The 20,885-nt window shown below is 32.4% G+C and overlaps 2 protein-coding genes across 6 annotated transcripts; both read left to right on the top strand.

The window, feature by feature from the left end:
- The first annotated feature begins 3,145 nt into the window (after positions 1-3,145).
- LOC110096774 (exocyst complex component EXO70E2) lies at positions 3,146-6,375 on the top strand. 4 transcript variants are annotated; one of them, XM_020822849.2, is made up of 3 exons: positions 3,146-3,276; positions 4,086-4,312; positions 4,406-6,375. In XM_020822849.2, the coding sequence occupies exons 2-3, from the start codon at positions 4,255-4,257 to the stop codon at positions 6,133-6,135; spliced, it is 1,788 nt and encodes a 595-aa protein (XP_020678508.1). In that variant the 5' UTR covers positions 3,146-3,276; positions 4,086-4,254; the 3' UTR covers positions 6,136-6,375. The 4 variants fall into 4 exon arrangements, with proteins under 4 accessions (XP_020678508.1, XP_020678511.1, XP_020678510.1 ...); XM_020822852.2 differs by having other exon boundaries at positions 3,161-3,276; positions 4,093-4,312; XM_020822851.2 differs by lacking the exon at positions 3,146-3,276 and adding an exon at positions 3,313-3,463.
- A 6,141-nt stretch (positions 6,376-12,516) lies between these two features.
- Positions 12,517-20,595, top strand: LOC110096771 (glycine-rich RNA-binding protein 10). Of its 2 annotated transcripts, none has more exons than XM_020822844.2 (5): positions 12,517-12,656; positions 13,247-13,361; positions 13,453-13,521; positions 13,616-13,722; positions 19,621-20,595. In XM_020822844.2, exons 2-5 carry the CDS (start codon positions 13,256-13,258, stop codon positions 20,272-20,274), a joined length of 936 nt encoding a protein of 311 aa, XP_020678503.1. In that variant the 5' UTR covers positions 12,517-12,656; positions 13,247-13,255; the 3' UTR covers positions 20,275-20,595. The 2 variants fall into 2 exon arrangements, with proteins under 2 accessions (XP_020678503.1, XP_020678505.1); XM_020822846.2 differs by having other exon boundaries at positions 12,587-12,692.
- Positions 20,596-20,885: the final 290 nt, after the last annotated feature.

The raw sequence follows: 20,885 nt of genomic DNA, 5'->3' as shown, positions 1-20,885 counted from the left end.
CAGTTCCTTAAATCTCAAGCTTACACTAAACTCAAATTCAGAGCTCTTTCATATGGAGAAGTATTTGTTTATAGTATTTTAGAGTTGTATTTTGATAAATATGGCTAAAATTCTATAACACACATTCAAACAATCCCTATTGAAACATTTGATCATACACCGTTCATCTTCATTTAGGTATATCTCGTTGAGATGCTCAATTTAACTATAAACATAAAAAAAATTGGAGATCATTTGATACTTCAAAAAACGTCGCAAAATTTTCAAATATAAATGTTTGACAATAAGGGTCGCAAAATTTTCAAATATAAATGTTTGACAATTACTTGAAAGATCTAGTTTTTTCTATAATTTATTTTTTTATTTCTTATTTTTTATAAAAAAAAAATTTACAATAAAGTCTCCATCTTCCTTGGCAATTTCATTATTCTAGGAAATTCAAATCATCCATTTCACACAATTACGTACAAGTACGGTTGTTAAATGTTGACCACATTTCTCCATTGAATTCTGCAAATTGTCAACATTATATTAAAATATTATTATTCTCATTTCTTGTATTATTTTCAACCAAAGTTTTCCTCTTCCAATGCTCATTTTTCAATATAGAAATTTGGATTGTAACTTACACTTCAACATTGGCCAAGAAAATTAAGAACAATTCCTTTTAAAATTTGAAAACTTGGTCAAATTTCATGATAAGCTTATACCATTTTTTGTATGTTAGTTGCATGGCCAATAAGATCACAAAGATTTCGATCGAGATAATTTTTTGTCGTGCTTTTTTTTTATTGTTTTTAAGAAATTAAATACTAAAAAGTTGTTTTAAAAAGCGGTAAGAAAACTATCCTAAATGAAGCCCAAGTCTAAATTATAACCAATAAGTTAAATTCTTGAAATTCAAGAGTAATTTTAAATATATATTTGTATTGTGATTGTTTGCTCGCTATTAATATGATTTAGTACAAAATGTTAATAGAAAATGATAAATAAAAGATGGATAATTCTGAAAGATAAATTTTGTGTAGTTTATTAAAATATTATTAACTTCATTGGAGTCTGGACGTAGCTCTTATACAGCACTCTGCACATAATAATTTCTCTAGAATCATTATGAAAGAGCACAAAATAAACTTTTTGGATGAGTATGAATCACTGGAATGGCACTCGTAAATAATGGAGTTAATTATCTTATTATTTAGTGGGGATTGAAATAATTCATTTTTAAATATAAATTAAGCTGTCAATGTCATGCTTTCATATATAGTTACATTGCAATACTTTGGAGCATATAAAATCTTTAATTAAAATACTTATTTAATTTTCTCACAACTAACTTAAAGCTATCTTTAATATAAAGAAAATAAATTGTTGCCAATAGATAAGGGATAAAGATGGAGTTTTAATTAGGATTTTTTTTTAATAATATTTCTCTAAAAGCTCACAATCTTCATGTGATATTTATATCAATAGAAAAAAATATATAAATAAATGAAGGGCATACAAATATTGAACATTGAGAGTATTCATAAAAAAATTTTATCAAAAAATTATGCTTTTATGCTAGAACTTAAGCTTTGTTTAGAACAGCTTTTTACTATTTTATGAAATAATTTTCTAGAATAAAAATTTCTTATTCAAATTTTTTTGAAAAAAATAGGCTCAAAAGTATAGTTCAATATATGAACAAAATTGAACTTGCTAAACAATAAAATATGGTATAAAAGAATATAATTATAGTTGTAACACAATCGATTATAAGACAAATATAACAAAGAAATAATTAATGTAGTTATAATGTTTAAGATTAACATGTAAAAAACAATCAAGCAGATATAACACAGTAGATAAAAAATGTTCATACAACTAAATGATTGAAACTTGACCAACTTTACAAAGAATTATATAAAAATGTTGCTGCATTGATTGAAATTTCTTAGATCTTTGATTGAAACATCTTTGAATCTTGATTGAACATTCTTCAACTTTTATGCTGGCAGTCAATAATTTCAATAATACCATGTGACTTGATTCAATTCTCCGAATCCGACAATCGATGGCAAGTGTTTCATCCCTCGCATGACAATCAAGTTATGCGACAAGGATATTGTGGCTCCGCTGTATGTTCAGCCTCCCTCTCTAATAGACATACGAGAAGAGTCCACAAGACATTCACTGCAACCACCATCCAACAGAGATTGCCATTCGAACAAACCAAGAAGGCAAAAAATATAAGACTCTTGAAACTGAGCAGCCTCGAACAGTACCCAACCAACCAAAGAACCAAAACGCCAAATGAGACACCCTTGAAGCTAATAATATTGTATCTTATATCCTTTAAGGATTAGGATTCAGAGTGAAATCATATACATCACTAGCTTTCAATGACAATCATCAACCAACCAAAGACAAACATAGAGAATTTCATAATTCCATTTCCCACTTCAAACGTCAGAGATTAAATAAGTACTTTCCTCTTAATTTTCTTTGATATAAAGGTGAACCCACATTTCCCTTTCTCTCATAATTTTCTTATGTTTTTTTCTCGACTTGAAAATTTTCATTTTCAATATTATTCTGTAAAAAAATTTATTATATTTTACATAGAATTTTTGCTAAATTAATATTTATATATAATATCATAAATATATTAACTTTAATTTCAAATATATAAAAATATTATGTATATATATTATAAATAAACTTTATAATCCAATTATTTGTGATATGTCAATCTTTAAAAAAATATTTAATAAACTAACAAATTTATGTGAGTTTATTTTAATTGACTCAAAAATTTTAAAAATGAAAAATAATAATTAGAAATTTTACTCGAATGGAGTAAAATATTATTTTGGTATATTTTTATTGAAAGTAAAAATTTAATGTAAATTAAATTTGATCTTAAAATTTTGACGGAAGAAAGTCAATTTACAATGTCAACGCAAGGCTTCGCTCATTTGATCTCCCTCAATTAATATTTTTTTTCAACCGTACGATTTAGATCAGACGGTAGAATCAGTCCAAATGAATGGCGAACTCAAACACTCAACAACCATCCAGCTGTCCAATTAATCGCCGCGGAGCCAAAGACCAAATTCGTAATTTTAGAAAAAGTTTGGCTTTTCCAACATTTTACATCTCAGTCATAAGAAGATGCGCAGAAGCTAAACTAGTCAGCTCAGCTCCTAGCTTATTCGGAGCTTATCGAAGAGAGACAGGGAGAGAGAGAGAGATGAAGCCAAATCGCCATTAGAGCAAGCTACGAAGCTTCAGGTGACCGTCTTTTTTAAAGTTGTTTTCGACCCAAAACAATATTGAATTTGATTTGTAGCGTAGGGGAGTACAAAGCTGTCTCCTTCTTCCATCTTGATTTCAGCAGCTTCCGTCGTTTTCTTGGACCGAGATCTGAGCTTCCTTCTGTATTCCTCGAAGCTTCCTTCCAAAGCTTTCTTGTGCTGATGTGGGTTTTTGTTTTTTATTTTTGTATTAGGGGATGACTGGTTTTCCCTTTGCTAAGATCACTTGGCTGATTTCTCTTCTCAAAATCGTTTTTTTTTTTTTTTCTGATCCTTGCCTTGTGTTTCCAAGAGCTTCAAGTTTGGATTTTGAGGGTTTTCCAACTGTTCTTTGTTCAATTGATTCAAGGATACGGCGAAATTCCCTTGGCCCACTAATTTTTACTCGAGGTTCCTTTCTGCTTCAGTGCTAGACTAAAATTAGGGTTTCTTTATTGTTCGAGCTATTGTTGTTTTGTTGTATCTTTGACTTGCCAGTGATTTTCAAGCATGGCTATTTTTGGTTATTAGATTCATTTATAGGCTATGATTATATGGAGTTGAGCGTTCTTCTTTTGCTCTCTGCAATCTGAAACAACTCATTTGGAAGCTTTTTTTATCTATTCCTTGAGGGACTTCTCTATTAAGAACCTAGTAGGTTTTATTAAATTTTGTATAAAGTGCAACCAACCACATCTTGTTCTTTGAATAAGTCTTGCTTGTTTCTATTTTTTGTGATTCTCTTGTGAAACTTTTATAGACGAATCGTCTTATTTTTTTTCCATTTAACTCAAATGGTTTTGACAGATTTTAGATAGTTCAAAGAGGAGTCATTGAGGCTTGTATGCATCAGTGAAACATGCTGATGCACAGTAGATCATGCAAGAAGAAGATACAGACAATATAAAGAGTTTTCCGAACAAGATATCTCAGATTTAATCTCTATTTCTGTCTCATCAAGTGTACCCAAAGAACCATGGCAGATTGTGCATCTGTTGTAGGTGTTGAAGTTAGCAAGCAGAAGCTTTTAACAGGTAAAAGTAGTCTTCAATTCCTTCAACAAAATATACACCTTGACCTTGTTGATGCTATATTTCTGATTATGAATGATCTTATTGCATTTGCAGAAGAAGGAGAAATGTCTGAAAGTGAAGCGCGGCTCGGCATATTGCATGAAAAAATTGTTAACTGGAATTCCGATCAATCCATGATATGGGACCGAGACCCTGATGAAACTTCTGAGTTTTTGCAAGTTGTCAATGAAGTTCAGCAACTTGTTGACAAGTTAACAACCTCACCTGTGTACAATAAGCTTTTATGCTATGCTGATAGCACTCTTCAGATGGCCATGGCTAGGCTTGAGGAGGAGTTTGTGCACCTTCTGAGACAGTATAGGCAGCCTTTGGAGCCAGATCACATGTCGTTTCGGTCCATGGAAGAGGAATTGTCAGAGGACTTCTCATCTAGTTCATTTGAAGAAGAAGCAATTCAGGGTAAAAGCCACCATGATAGTGGCCGAAGATCGGAGGATTTTCTAGTCGATCTGATCCATCCTGATGTTGTATGTGACCTCAGATGCATAGCTGAAACGATGTTTTCGGCCAAGTATGACAGGGAGTGCTGCCAAGCCTACATTAGTGTCAGAATGGATGCACTTGATGAGTGTCTTTCTGTTCTTCGCATTGAAAAATTGAGCATTGAAGAAGTCCTGCAGTTGGAATGGTCATCACTGAATTCCATGATCAAGAGGTGGAATCGAGCTCTGAAAGTTTTTGTACGCGTTTATCTTTCGAGCGAGAATCGTCTATGTGACCTCATATTTGGAGAACTTTCAGTATCACTAAGACAGTCCTGCTTTGTTGAAATCTCAAAGAGCTCTATCATGCAATTCCTCAATTTAGGAGAAGCAATAGCAGTTGGACCACTAAAGCCAGAGAAGCTCTTCAGGATACTTGACATGTATGAGGTATTAGCAGATCTTCTCACTGACATCGAATCACTCTTTCCAAATGAGTCAGGCTCTTTCATTGTAAATGAATGCAATGATATTTTGTCAAGGCTGGGTGAATATGTGAGAGGAACCTTCTCCGCATTCAAGAATGCGATTCTAAGAAACACATCAACAACAGGTTTTGCAGGAGGTGGAGTTCATCCTCTCACAAAGTATGTCATGAACTACATCAAAGCACTTGCAGATTACCGTGTAACAATGAATGTGCTCTTTGATGAACAAAACTACTCCTTGCAGGAAGAGGGTAATGGTTTAACTCCTGTGGCTAGTAATCTACAATCTGTGACCTCAATCTTGGAATCAAACCTCAATGACAGATCGATGTTGTATGTCGACACTGCACTGCAATGCTTATTTTTGATGAACAACATCTGTTACATGGTTCAGAAGGTAAAGGATTCTGATCTCCAGCCCATTCTTGGAGATGACTGGATCCGATTGCACATTAGAAAGTTCACGCAGCATGCTATGAACTACGAGCGAGCTTCATGGAATCCAGTTCTCCTTTTCTTGAAGGATGAAGGCATCCATAACCATGGTTCCAGCACTCCTTCAAAGACTGTTCTTAAGGACAGATTCAAGAACTTTAACCAGGCATTTGAAGAAGTATACAGGACTCAGATGGTTTGGTCTGTCCCAAATGTTGGTCTTAGAGAAGATTTGAGGATTTCAATCTCACTCAAGGTGCTACAAGCTTACAGGACCTTCATTGGAAGGTATGCTAGCCATCTTGATGGAGTAAGGAATCGAGAACATTACATCAAGTATTGTCCGGAGGATTTGGAGTCAGCCTTGTTGGATCTCTTTGAGGGGACACCTAAGGTGATGCATCCGCGTAGAAGGTGAGTCCCGAGGGAGATCAGGAAGGAGAAGCAGAAGTAGAATAACCATGGTTTGTTTTATCTTTTGTATAATCTAATTGAATGTTGGATGAGCCACCAATTTGTTCATGTCTGTTCATGTCTGTTCATGTCTGTATGTTGTACTGATCTTAAATCTAGAGCTATTTTGATGCAATACGACTCAGTCATTCAAAATACTGTACTAATATATTGTTTGGTTATGAATGATTCTTCATTTCATCTTCTTCCTTGCTTTCATGGATTCAGTCTTGAAACGTTTTAGGGGTATGTGTTATGGAATGTTTTATAGATAAATATGGTATTATTTAAATGTTTATGGTTAGCCTGTTCTATTTTAACGGCTATCATCTGTTGAACTAAACTCTTAAGAGAAATTATAGAGTTTGTGCAATTGTGGATGTAGAAGAGTTAAATTAAACTAGGTAATATCTTTGATTTTTTTTTTTAATTACATGATTTTTTTTCTTATTTTTATTTTTATTATGTGTTAAAATATTCCCGACGATAAAGAAAAAATGTATAATATCTTAGCATTTGTACATAAATTGGGCACATATATGAATAAAAGATGATTGCAGGAGACATCATAATTTTCTCGTAAAAAACAAAAAAATTCGTGTTGTTCTAACTCAGTTGAAATTATTCACATGTTTTTATTATTTGTTATAAAAGATGCACTTTCTCTTGATTGAGAAAAATATTTGATAAAATTTGGTAGACATATAAAATATATAAATGTATATTGTGATGGAAGTTGAAAGAGTTGAGTGTCAAGAGAGTTATCTTCAAAAGATTGTTTGTTGTTTGTTTTATCATTCTTTATTGAGGGAAGATCACATACCAATAAGTCCATCATAAATCCTTGTGCTTACAATGGGAGTTAAAGTTGGCATTAATGATATTTATCAGCTTTATGGGTTAGGTGTGTGTTGACAATAGTGGTGACAAAGTCAACTAGCTTAGGTTTAGCTAGGCGGCAATGTTCATAGAATTGTAGTCGAATGGTGGTGATCGGAGGATCATCGTCAAGTGACTTAGATGTTCATAGTCTAATGACGATTGTCAGATAATCGAAATAGGGCAATGGTGAGCAAAATATCATAGTCAAGCAATAGTTGTCATTGGATTATAATCAAATGATGAATAATTAGAGGATTGTAATCAAACGGCGATTGTTGGAGGATAATAATCGAGGGAAGGTTATCATAAGACTATAGTTAGGTAATGGTATTCATAAGACGTATCATAATGGGGTGATGGTGGTCGTCTAACTACAATCCTCGTAAATACAATGATGATTGGATCAATTCTCCTCAAGACAAAGAAAGCTTAACTTGAAAATAGCAAAAAAGAAGTCAATAAAATAATATTTATAATGATCCTAAAATTTTGACATTTGAAGAAATGATTTTTGAGGTAGAAACTTAGGCTTCGTTAGCGGCAACTTTCTTAATGCTTACTAAGGCTTCGTTCACTAAGTCATTTTAATTTTTTTTACTAAAAAGCTACTTTAAGAAGCAGTAAGAAAGCCGACCCAAATGAAACCTAAAGCAATTTTTTAGTACGAACATTTTTCATTAAATAAACTTTTGAACTATAAAACAGCTTTGCAAAACAGCAAAAAAAAAAATTGTTCCAAAAGAAGCCTTAGAGTAAGTTCAACTCATTTTGTGTGCAATGAGCTAATTTAGATTGAATTTTTTGTGATCCCAATAATTAGTAAAAATATCAATTTAAAGCTATTCTGGTGGCCTCAGATTTTGAGACATTTTTCCATTTGCACCTTTTTGCACTTTCAACCCTCATGAATGTATTTGACCTTTGAAGAGCCTTATATTTTTGACTATTGGAACAACAAAATTTATTTTAAATTTTGCATGATAAACTCTTATGGGTCATCTTGTTAAGTGAAATTTTTATGTAAAATAAAATATTTACATGTAGAATTAATCTTTTATTGTTTTTTAAAATAAAATTTAGTAAAATAAAATAAAAATATTTTACTGCATTATTTATTTTCTTTCTAAACATTTGACAAGAGTTATTTTTTTTTCTTTTTTCATTTCAAATATATTAAGGAACTATTTAGTTAGATATTCTTAAAATACATGTATTTTAAAAAAAATTAGGATAATTTAAATGCGTTTTAGAAAAGATTTGTTTGGTTGTATGTAGTTATATTGTATAGAATCTATATATGCAAATTCATCAGTAATCATGAAATTAATATCATAGCCGATTTAGTTTGCATGTCCTTGACAATGATCTTAATTGTGATGTTGATGTGCAGTGGGATGGTATATATATGTAAAAAATTGAATGTTATGGGTCTCCTGTGCAAACATGCATTAACTAGGAAATAAATAGAATTATCATGTTACCTTAATTAATGAAGTAAAAGAGTAGTTGTTAAAAGAAAATTAGGAGAATTTTAAGGAGAGAGAATGATGTGGTGCAACATTTGGGCTACTTAGAAGGTCAAGTGCCTAATAATATAATGATTGTCATTGTAATATATAATAGTTGTAAATTTATACTATGTTGTATCTGTCATATAATTCTTTTATGTTATAGTTATTGTGATTGTATTATGTTTATGATTTGAATATAATTTCAATAAGATTCAAATATACTTCAAACAAGATTTAAATTTTTTCTCAAATATGACTTAATCTTTAGCACTATCATTGCCGGGTCAAAAGTCATGAATGAGAAAAGTAAAGAGTTATGTTAGATAGTCGACAACCAGTATAAAACTTATCAAATAATCATGACATAAATCTTTTAATATATTGTGTTAATGCTAGGGTGTTTCCTAGAAGCGACGCGCTGTATGGTCTGAATACAATAACAAATGTATAAGGGTTGCTGCACCGGTGCCCGAGTACAATATTAAATAGGCAAGGATTCTCACATCATGGATGGATGTGGGGCAAAAAAGCTAGGCCATGAAATAAAAATTAGGATTGGAACTTGGAATATAGATTCCCTTACATACAAATTAATAAAACTAATATATATTATAATTCATAAAAAATTAATATTCTATGCATTTAGGAAACTAAATGGGTTAAAGAGAAGACTAAGGAGATTGATATTTTAGAATTTAAACTATGGTATTCTAGTAGAAGATGTACTAAAAATGATATATGTGTGTGATTATAGATAAGAGTTTGAAGGATATATTGTAAAAATTAGATATAGAATTATAGCTTTAAAAATTATTGTTATTGCTAATAATATTATAGGTGCTTATGTTCCTCAAGTATGTCTGGTTATGTGTTCAAAATTAAAAGTTTGGAATGACTTAGAATAATTAAAACAAACGATAAATCTTGAAGAAAGAGTTTTTATTAAAGGATATTTAAATGGACATGTTGGTTGAAAAATAGACGATTTTAAAAGAGTTCATGGTAGTTATGAGTTTGGAGCGACTAATGAAGGTGGTAAGACTATATTAAAAAAATTTTAGCTTATGATTTTGTAATTAATTGCTAATTTTTTATTTTAAGAAAAGAGTTGAGCATCTCTTTAATTGTAAGAATACATAAAGTAAAACTCAAAGTGATTGTTTTCTTAAAAAAATATATATATCATTTAGATTACAAAGATTAAAAAGATTCTTAGTGAAAGTTTATGTATCCAATATTGCTTATTAGTTTTTAACTTTAAGTCGAAAGGACATAAAATTAAAAAAAAGTGAAAAATTGTTATAGGATTAGATGTGACATTTAAAGAATATTAATAAAAATATTTTTCAGAGTAAGATTTTTTACCTTAAGATTTTATCTTTGCATAATGAATATAATGTTATATGAAAAAAAGTAGTTAGTGATATTAAGAATATTGCAAAAGATGTACTTGGAGTGTCAAATGAAAAACTTATAATAGTAAAAAATAGATTGTGGTGGAATCAAAATGTACAAAAAAATAAATAAAAATTTTGTTATAAAAATTGATTTAAATGTAAAAATTTTGATAATTGAGAAAGATATAAAGAGGTCTGTAAGGAGTCTAAGAAAGCAATATCCAAGGCAAAGATTTTAGCTTTAATGATTTATGTAATATATTAAATACTAAGTAGGGCCAAAGATATATGCATAAGTTAGTCAAACAAAGAAATATGAATAGTAAGACTTTAGTTCAAGTGAAGTGTATTAAGGATAAAGATTAATAAGTATTTTTACTAGAAGAGGATATTCAACAAAGGTAGATGAGATATTTTGCTAAACTCTTCAATGAAGATCGTGAGAATGTGAATGACTTTGGTGACTTTAGAACCCTAAATGAAAATAAATATTTTAATTTTTATTGACGTATTAGTAAAACCGATGTTCGAGAATATTTAAATAAAATGAAGTGTGGAAAGGTTGTTATACATGATGATATTCCAATAGAGGTATGGAAATATTTAGGAGATGAAGGAATCTCTTGGCTTACTAAACTTTTTAATTTATTTTGAAGACGAAAAATATGCTATATGAGTGGAGAATGAGTGTATTGATTCATATTTTTAAAAATAAAGTTGATGCACAAAATTGTGTGAATTATAGAAGAATTAAGTTATGACGTCATACTTTAAAACTATGGGAGAGAGTTATGGAGCGTAGGTTGCGATGTGATACTAATGTTTCTCAAAATCAATTTGAATTCATGTCTGGTAGGTCAACTACAAAAATTTTATATTTATTGAGAGTTTTGATGGAGAAGTATAGAGAGAATAAGGCTGATCTATATATGATATTTATTGATTTAGAGAAAGCATGTTATAAAGTTTCAAGAGAAGCGATATGGAGAGTTCTAGAAAAGAAAAGGGTTAATAATTCTTATATTCAAGTCGTTAAGGATATGATTGTAAGAGCTATTACTTGTGTTCAAACACAAGTTGGTTTGACAAAGTATTTTCCTATTTCACTTGGATTACATAAAGGATTGGCCATAAGCCCATATCTTTTTGCTTTTGTCATGGATGTTCTCACTAGACATTTGCAAGAGGTTGTATCTTAGTTTATTTTTTTGCTAATAATATTCTTCTTGTTGATAAGACTAGAGAGGAGTTGAAGGTAAACTTGAATTATGGAGGCCAACCATAGAGTCTAAAGACTTTCTTTTGAGTAGATTTAAACTGAATATATGGCGTGTAATTTTAGTTATAATAGATATAGTGGGGGGATTTTGACTTTGGGCGATCATTAATAAGAGTACATGTTTTAGATGTCATTGGTCTATTGTTCAGTGATGAAGAAATAGATGGGGATATTATTAGTAAAATTCAAGTTGGATGGTTGAAGTGGAGGAATGCATCGAGCTTATTGTGTAATAGAAAAGTGCCTCTTAAATTTAAGGGAAAATTCTATAAGATGGTGGTGAGACATGCAGTGCTTTATGGTGCAGAATGTTGGTCATTAAAAGAGAAGCATAATATAAAGTTAACTATTGCATATATGAGGATGCTCAGGTGGATGAGTGGCTTTACTCTTAGAGACATGACACGAAATGAGCATATACGTGAAAAGGTTGATGTAACTTTAGTGAAATATAATATTAGAGAGAGTCGCCTTAGATGGTTGGTCACAAAAAACAACAACCTTATGATGACCTGATTAAGAAAGTTGATGTATTAGATTTGACTTATGTTAAAAAAAGTATATGTAGACCTAAAAAGACTGGGTTAGAAAATATTAGAAATGACCTTTTTTATTAGGTTTCAATGAGAATTTGACTCTTAATAAGTCATAATGAAAAAAAAGTCTCACGTAACCGACCCAATATAGTGGGATAAATGCTTGATGTTGTTATTATTGTTGTATGATTCAATCTTAGAATTTGTTTGTCTTGGCTTTCTTACTGTTTCTTAAAATAAATTTTTAGTGAAAAATTAAAGTACTTGTACTAAAAAGTTACTTTAAGAAATAATAAGAAAAATCGTCCCAAATGTAACATTAATTAGACCTATGTTGTTTGAGATATACTACGAATAAATAATCTGCATTTAATAATGAGCGGTATTTTGATTTGAAATAAAATTTTGAATATATTTTCTTGTCAAAATAGATAAAAAGCCTACTTTTCAATAAAAAAATATCGATATTATTTCCAAAAGTGAATTAAAGTTTTTTGTTTCTAAAATATAATTTATAAATTTAGTATGTTTTTTTTTTTTGGGAAAATTAAATTTAGTATGTAGGAACGCATTCTATAATATAAATTAATCACCCTTATTCGGTTCCAACAGGTTGCAACTTGACAATTCAGACGGATGGCTCGGACCTTACATTTCTACTATCATCAGGTTCTTGCGGAACACGTGACACAAAATTGCCTTAAAAATTTTTTCTCTTAAAATCAACGGTTCAGATTTATCCCTTAATGCGAATATTGGAACATTAAGCTTGCACCAACGGCGAGGATAAATTCTTAGGTAAATTGAAAGCTGTCAAATGCATAAAACCCCGGGCTCAACCAGCGGTAGGGTTTTTGGCTGAGAGGAGAGGCGATTGACAGGTAAAGAAAGGAAATCCAAAACCCTAATCTTGATCGGTATCTTCTCTCTTCTCCCTTTCGTTATCAGTTTTTCATTTTCTAGGGTTTTAGATGCATTTGTTTATTCGATGATTAATTCTGTTGGATGCTAGCTGTCGATTGCAATCTGGATGTCGGGGCTATTGTATTTTTTACTTCTTTGTAATATGTTTTTAGTTGGGTTTCTCATCTATGGTCGAGTTGAGCTCTTATAGTCTGGGGGATTGATGCATAAATTGATTGGCTTGTTACCTTTCCTTTGGTTTCGATAGGGGATTATTATGGTTGATCTTATCCGCGTTATGGATTTGATTAATTTTTTTGTCTGTTACGAATCCTCAAACGCTTTATATGTGGTTAATTGCTAGATTATGACCAGTTTATGCGATTAATCTGATAGACGAATTAATGAAATTTGAGGCTTCATCCTAGATTATGACCAGTTTTTTTATGATTCACGGGCCTCAGGCTCATGCTGTAGCATAATTTCCTAAAGTTTCATGCTTTATCTGTATGCAAGATTTTGCTATATTATTCACTGCCATGTTCTAATCCATCTCTTCTGTTAGAAGTTTTGAGTAATGGCTTTTGCCAAAATTGGGAGTCTCTTCAAGCATGCAGTGTCATCTAAACCTTCAATCTACCAGGCAGTGAGATGCATGTCATCATCAAAAGTCTTTGTTGGAGGTATGATCTTCCACCTCTATTACTTATTTGTTCATTCAAATTTTGATTTTTTGTTTCTTACTGCATTTGATATGTTTATACAATATTATAGGGCTATCATATGGCACAGATGATCAAACTCTAAGAGAAGCGTTTTCTGGCTATGGTGAAGTTATTGAGGGTATGTTTTTTTATTCTTATTTTTTTTTAATGTTTTTTTTTCATTGAGGTTTTGAAGGGATTTGATTATCCATCAAACTGACAACCTTTTTCAGCTAGGGTTATCCTTGATCGGGAAACTGGGAGGTCGAGGGGTTTTGGTTTTATAACTTTTACGTCGGGTGAAGAAGCCTCTGCTGCAATAACTGCCATGGATGGGAAGGTACTGTTAATTTTGATCTTTATCTTTTAGCCCTTTAGGCATCCAAAGCTAGTTTCATTTCGTATATTGGTCTAGGTCTGATACATGTGATGCTTTTGGAGTAACAAATTGAAACAAATGCAAAGAGCAGTGGATTCAAGATTCAATTTATTCATATTATAAGTGTTCTGATAAGGAGCTATTTTTTATTTATGAGCCATCTTTTGGTGGGTGTGTCTATAGGGACAATTGTGTTGTGCAAGACGGTTATGGAATTGATGTTATTGCCCAGAGTTAAGTTTATACTGAATCTTAGGAATAATCTACTGTATTTGAGCATTCTTAATGACGTTTAGGTGATCTTTGATTATTTTTCATGATGCATATTCTTTGGAGAAGTTGAAGTCCTTAATGTTTATCATGGTGCTATGACTGTCATGAAGGAAGAAAGAATTAATGGGCTTTATATATTGTGATGTGCGACTTTGAAGGGTATTACTTTGGTTTCATCAGCATTGGTGGAACACCATGATTTAAGGAAGCAGAAAAAATTAGCTTCTTCTGCAAGAATTTTTCAAAGCACAGTAAGGCGCAGGTTGATGGGAAGATATTTGATGGTGATATGACAAATCAATCTAATTTTGCAATATGCCTCAGTGGTAGGTTGTACCATCATAGCATTTAATGCAAAGATACATCCACTTTAGAGGTATATATATTAAATGGCAGGTGTCATCTCAATTTTAGTGGATCCATCTTGGTGTGCAACATATGTACTTCAGTGGTTTCTTGTGGGAGTTCTACACAAACATTGCTTGGGCTTTATGACATTGGGCTGTGTTCATCTCTGTTTGGCTTTGTGAGAATAAAGTATTCCACTTGGAATGGAGTAGTCACCAAGGGGATCTAGGTTTTTGTCACACTATTGAATCAATGAGAAGATTAGTTTTTCTTTTAATAGTTAAAATTTCAACCTAGTTAGATTTAAAAAGTACCTCCATCAAATATCTATCAATATGTGTGCAGATCATGTTAGAGTTAACATGTGCAAGTGATTTCATGCATGAATTAATCAAAGCTCAAGGCATATTTCTTTGCTTGTTTTAAAGTTCCATTGATTGGAGAAGTTAAAACAGAGGAATTCAAATAGAGAAGTTAAAGAGGGCCAAGAGATAGAGAATGAAATAGAGGAGAAAATGGCAAAAATTAAAAGCGAGTGTCATATCTACAAACTAAAGGTATTATGGCATTAAAAATCTTGAATTGACTTAATAGATTAGTATAAAAGCACCATTTTAAAGATTTTTGAAGTGGTTGATTTATGATATTTATTTAATCCTTTTTTTATACTCTCTGTTGAGTTAACTTTTTTCCATATCTGTCTTAAGAGATTTGTTTTTTTTTTTCTCTCTTTCGGTGTGATTGAATTTACTTTGGGTTTTGGAAAGGGCTAGTTAGGGGCGTAATTTTGAAAACCTTTATTCAATGAATTGTATCCTCACTCATCTCCAATGGACATAGACTTATTTTATGCCAGATCACACAAATCTTGGTGTCTCCAGGTTTGCTCAATCTTTTTATGATTGCCTTGTTGCTCATTGTATTCGTTCATAGTTAATGCTTTTTCATTAAAAGTTATGCACTTGGCACAACCTAGGGTATATTAGCAAGTTTATCAAATATTTGAAATGTGTTGCTAAATTATCTTCTTCTTCATATAATAAGCTTTTGGGAATTATCTTCTTCATTTGTTATTGGGGGCAATTATTGGGAGTGCTAAGATATTAAGTAGCTTATCCCATCTTGTTCATAAATAAATGATCTCAAATATGTCAGAACAACTCTATTACTATCCCAAAGCTTCGTGTAATGGAATGAATGATTAGGGCATCCTAGTTTTCCCCATATCAAAAAATTGCTTTTGTGTTTATCAATAAATATGTCTACTCTTTTTCTTATTAAAATTTTATTGTTGCCGAGCATGTCCATGCCGCATTTTTGAATGTTCCATGCAACTCTCTTAATAATGTTCTTCAATTCAATGTAATATTTGTGCCCCTCATGGGTACCAAATGTTTTGAGAACTTGATAGTTTTTCATATTTACTGGTCATCACTAAAGAACATGTTTGATTTTATTTAAACATTATTTTAATCAAACACACTTTCACTATGTTTGACACATGCCTTTATTGTGTTAGGTGCTTGTCCATGCCGGACACTGCATATCTTCTTATGCATAGGAGTGCCTATGCATTGTAGTCTATGATAGAGGAATAATCTTATTTGTTCTAAGCTTAACTACATAAAATAAGGAATAACTTTTTCCTTTCTAAACCATCTCCATGACAGAAATTAACGTATCCAGAATTTAAAATAAAAAAAAAAACTAATCTAAAAATAAGCTTGAAATTTAATATTCATTATTATTTTGTTGTCCTCATCGCATCCAATGGACCAAATTCTCTTCTTCCTGATGTTAATCATTGGATGTCTGATTGACAATTCATCTTCATATTGCTAGAAATCTCCACCAAGAGATCAGAATGTAAAAATTTCTATGATTAGAATCTCTTAATTCTTTTTCACAACCTAATTGTCAATCTTTATCACAGGCAATCTAATTGTTCATATTTTAGATATTATCCCCATTTCATGGGTCCCTCTTTTAGGAGGGTTTCACTCTTCTGAAGTTATAGCTCCATATGAGCAAAGGTTGCCTTTAAATGCTTCTTGTTGTACCACTTTCTTGTACTGGCTAATTAGCCCTTTCTCTTCCTAATGTAGAAATCTCTATAAAAAATTCATGGAGATGCTCTCCGATAGATAGCTGACACAAGGTGTAAAATCCGAGCTTCTTATTTGCAAGTTTGGATGTTCTGCAAGGTGTACATCTTTTAATATACTCGCCCACATCTTGTTGTGATTTTGGCAAGTAAACGTAGTGTTGCAAAATTCCTGCTGCATTTTTTGGTTAGTAAACATAGTGTGCATTGTTTTCTCCATTCGAAGTGTCCAACCACTTTGAATGTGTATCCCTCCCTCATCTATTTATCCAATAGATCGTTAATATGCGACAATATATATTAATACTCTACTATTATTTTATTGAAAGTCTATGCAATATCTATTTGCCATTTTTCTTAGGGACCATCAGAATGGGAACATCATCGTGAATTGTTGGATTTGATTACTTTATTCTTCAGTAACTATGTAATTTTTCGTTGTTGTGGTATACTTTTCGAAGTATTGACTCACTTCTCGAGATATCAGTATTCCTCATGGGGTTGCTAAATGTTTCTTGAGGTAATAATATGTTTTCGAGCATGCAGTATGCTTAATGAGGCAGTGGCATGATTCTTGAAGTGACATGCTTAAATTTGAACATTATAGTTTGATGCGTGTGAGATTTTAAAATATTCATATTTGATTGTTTTGAGCAGGTGTTTATCACTGAAATACGTGTGAAATTCCATTTTACAATTTTAAAAGATGTCTTCTATCCATTTGTTTGAATGTTGTGGATTCGTTGGTGTTAAAGGCTAATAAGAATATTTTTCATATTTTTTACTTTGCAATTTTTTTTTATTCTTTCATTTTAGCTTCATTTTTTTCGTTATTTGGAGATTATTTGGTTTGTTGGAAAAAGAATGCAGTGTATTTGAAATGCTTGAAGTTGTTTGGATAAGTGTAAAAATGAATGTAACGGATTTTTTTTTTTTTTGGTTGAAGTAAAATAAATCCAATATAAAGTAAAATGATCGTAGGGAGTGACCGACTACACGTCGTAGTGGCAACCAATAGTAGCAGCTACACACGGTGAAGGCGGCGATCAACAACAGGGAAACCCACGACAGGCAACTAGCGGGATAACATAATATAATAACCCAAAAATATGAAAGAGTAAAAAAAATTGAATTTCTGTTAGAACTGGAGCACTTCTGCGTTGTGCTTTCGAGCATTGCGGCGTTAAGCTGGAGAGCACAACGGCACTAGAAAATGCCACTGTGGTGTTTAGGTTTCTATTTAATAGTAATTCTGGATTCGACATGCATTGTTATGGCGTTGGGTCTGAGTGTTGTGATGTTAGGCCACTAACAATGTTTAATGTATTTTTTTTATATAAATATACTTGTCATCACTTCACACCTCCCTCAATTCATTGCTTGCTCGGGAAGAAAAGGGAGAAGGGGGGAGAGGAAGAGGGGAGAGGAGAGAGGAAGCTCTTCTGGGCTTTTTTGTTCGTTGCTTCTATTGTAAAGTGTTATGATCATTGGAAGTGACTATTTTGTTATCTCTGTCATCGATGATTTTGATTCTATGGATTTTCTCTCCTAACTCTACTAAAACTGCATCATCTCTTAATTTCGTAAGATTTCATCGTGTAACATTTCTTATGTTATAGATTCGATCATTCTGAACAATATGATATGATTTTATTGCATTTTCATCGATTAAATGTGTATAGGAATTTTTGAGTTAAATGAGCAGGAAAAGAAAAGGTATACTGAACATGGGTTTAAAGTGATGTATGGTGATTTTATATGATAATACTGAAATATAATGTGTTGAAATGATTGGTATGATTGATATGTAGTGGAATGTGATACTAATTCGATTGAAAGGATATTCTAATTCATATCAGATATATATGATATAATAACCCCCACATGATAACCTCAAAGATTCATTGATGGGAGTCATGAGGAGCTGGAGACTGATTGAAAGTTATAAGGAGACTGTGACTAATCCACGTGATTATAAGGTGTACACTGATTGGGAGTTTAAGGGGCGACTGATTAGGAGTCATAAGTGCAGGAGCAAGATACCCTCATTTGAATTTATGATTGGTTACTAATTCCTGATTTCTAATACTAATTAGGATTGATTACTGACTATTGATCATTGATACTGATATTGCTACTGATGTTGTTCTGATACTATTATTGATTATTGTCATTGATACACTTCTAGTATTGATATTGAGTACTATTATTGACACTGTTACTGTAACTGATAGATAGATTGAAGGATTGAATGAATATTTGGATTGAAAAAAAAAAAGAAAATGAATTCTTTCACTTTAGATCTTGGGGCGTAACATACAATTAGCTTACTGTGAAAAAAAATTTAGCCTAAATTGGACGAGTTTACAATGCATAAAAAATGAACTAAGTAAAAAAGAAATTCTCTAAAATTTATATTATATTCATTATTCATCATACCAAACACCCAAATTTCAAAATATTCTACATTTCTTTTATTGCACCTTTTTTCAACAAACCAAGTAGCCTCCTTGAAGGGCTATTCCCTCTGTGTTTATTCAGATTGAATTTCAATAACCTCTCAACGTCTTACCTGCATATGAGGTTAAGCTACGAGGAGTGCTAGGCCCACCTACCACTCATAAAGAAGCGGGATGATCAATGTTGTACTACACTGGGGCTAGATGTTTTCTATCCCAACACACGTAAAGAAGTGCAAGGGTCTTCATCACCTGCATGAGCAAAAGTACGATTTTCCCCGTTGCGTTGGAACAAGCGCAAGTGCTTATTTTGGCAATTTTTTACGTCACATAGGAACAATATACACCACTTATTTCTAGCAAATTTTTTGCGCTGCATTGAACAGTGGGCATGGATGCTTAATTTGGAAATTTGTTTTCCTTTTATTCTACTTTTTTTTTTGGAAAGCATCATTTAAGCGAATAGTGGATAACCAATATCTTTTTAATTTTTTTAAAAGCCAAACAATCATGCAGCAATTAAGTCTCTTTATCCAGTCATTATTCAGTTTTTTCTCCTTAAATTTACTTCTGAATTTTGTTATGATTAAACTTTCATAATTGATGTTCATTGACAACATTTGCTTCAGAAGATGAAGCCTGTATTTTACTTCTTCTCATGTTGATCATGCACAGGAGCTTCATGGGCGCTTGGTTAGAGTTAATTATGCAAATGATCGTCCTTCAGGCTTTGGTGGTGGAGGTTATGGCGGCGGTGGTTATGGTGGTGGTGGTTATGGTGGCAGCGGCGGTTATGGCGGTGGTGGAGGTTATGGTGGTGGTGGAGGTTATGGCGGTGGCCGCGGTGGTGGTTATGGGGGAAATGCTGGTGGATATGGAAACCGTGGTGGGGGCTATGGCGGTGACGGCTATGGTAGCGGAGGGTATGGCGGCGGCGGCGATGGTGGTGGTGCTTCTGCCGGTTATGGTGGAGATAGCTATGGAAGTGGAGCCGGTAGTTATGGCAGTGGAGGTGCTGCTGGTGGTTTTGGTGGCGGGACTGGTGGCAACAATTACGTTGCTGGAGGTGCTGGTGGGAGTGAAAACTATGGTGGCAGTGGTGTTGGACAAAACTATGCAAGTGCTGCTGGCAACTTGGGCGGTGGTTCTGACAAATACAATTTCAACCTGGATGGATCAGGTAGCAGCTATGATAACAACAATCAATATGGCAGCAACCCAGAAAGCACAACCAGTGGTTTGAACTATGGCAATCAGGATGACTTTGATCAAAGTTTGAAGGATGATTTTGATGAATCTGATGACTATGCAAACAAGAGTAGATCATAATGGTCATCAGCACAGACTAATTGGAAGATGAGAGAGGTGATTATCATATTTATCTGTCTCAATAAAAACTTGTATTAAGTTTATGAGTTGGATATCAGCTGTTGTAGCTCTTGATCGTTTGGCACAACTGTCGTCTTTGCATGTACCCTTTTTTTCTATATTTTTTGTTGAAAATGTTTCAAGTTCTTAAATCAGAAATATTTCCATGGGCGCGTGTAGATTGTTAAGCGGCAGTGGAAAAGATTGTTGCTCTACATGATTGGCAGGTTCCTTTACCTATTTATATTAAGAGGAAAACTTCATTTCTTTTAGTTTTTTAAACTGTGTTATGGCTGGAGAACAATCTAAAGCATTTGCTTTGATTCTGATGGTGTAAATAAAATTTGCATTTCTTTCTTCAGTTTTGGATCGTTCATGTTTCTTTTCATATTGACAAGTAATTTGTTCTGAAATCTAAAGCTACACCAGGCATCATGTCTGCTTGCTGTATAGTCCAGCAAGTGAATTAGGGAGGCAAATGTATGTGTTAAAATTATGTCTTCTGGGAAGTGTTATGTGAGCCTTATTGAAGGCTTTTTTATTTACATAATTAATACCCAAGTATTAAAAAT

This window comes from Dendrobium catenatum, unplaced genomic scaffold, assembly GCF_001605985.2.
Source record: "Dendrobium catenatum unplaced genomic scaffold, ASM160598v2 fragScaff_scaffold_1023, whole genome shotgun sequence".
Lineage (NCBI taxonomy): Eukaryota > Viridiplantae > Streptophyta > Magnoliopsida > Asparagales > Orchidaceae > Dendrobium > Dendrobium catenatum.
This window is presented reverse-complemented; position numbering and strand designations above follow the sequence as displayed.

What these genes read in the sequence shown, in the direction of transcription:
- LOC110096774 (XM_020822849.2), top strand. Translation starts at nt 4,255, where the DNA reads ATGGCAGATTGTGCATCTGTTGTAGGTGTTGAAGTTAGCAAGCAGAAG. An exon ending in CAAGCAGAAGCTTTTAACAG is followed by an intron (nt 4,313 to 4,405) that starts GTAAAAGTAGTC and finishes TTGCATTTGCAG; the next exon opens with AAGAAGGAGAAATGTCTGAA.
- LOC110096771 (XM_020822844.2), top strand. Translation starts at nt 13,256, where the DNA reads ATGGCTTTTGCCAAAATTGGGAGTCTCTTCAAGCATGCAGTGTCATCT. An exon ending in ATCAAAAGTCTTTGTTGGAG is followed by an intron (nt 13,362 to 13,452) that starts GTATGATCTTCC and finishes ACAATATTATAG; the next exon opens with GGCTATCATATGGCACAGAT. An exon ending in CTATGGTGAAGTTATTGAGG is followed by an intron (nt 13,522 to 13,615) that starts GTATGTTTTTTT and finishes AACCTTTTTCAG; the next exon opens with CTAGGGTTATCCTTGATCGG.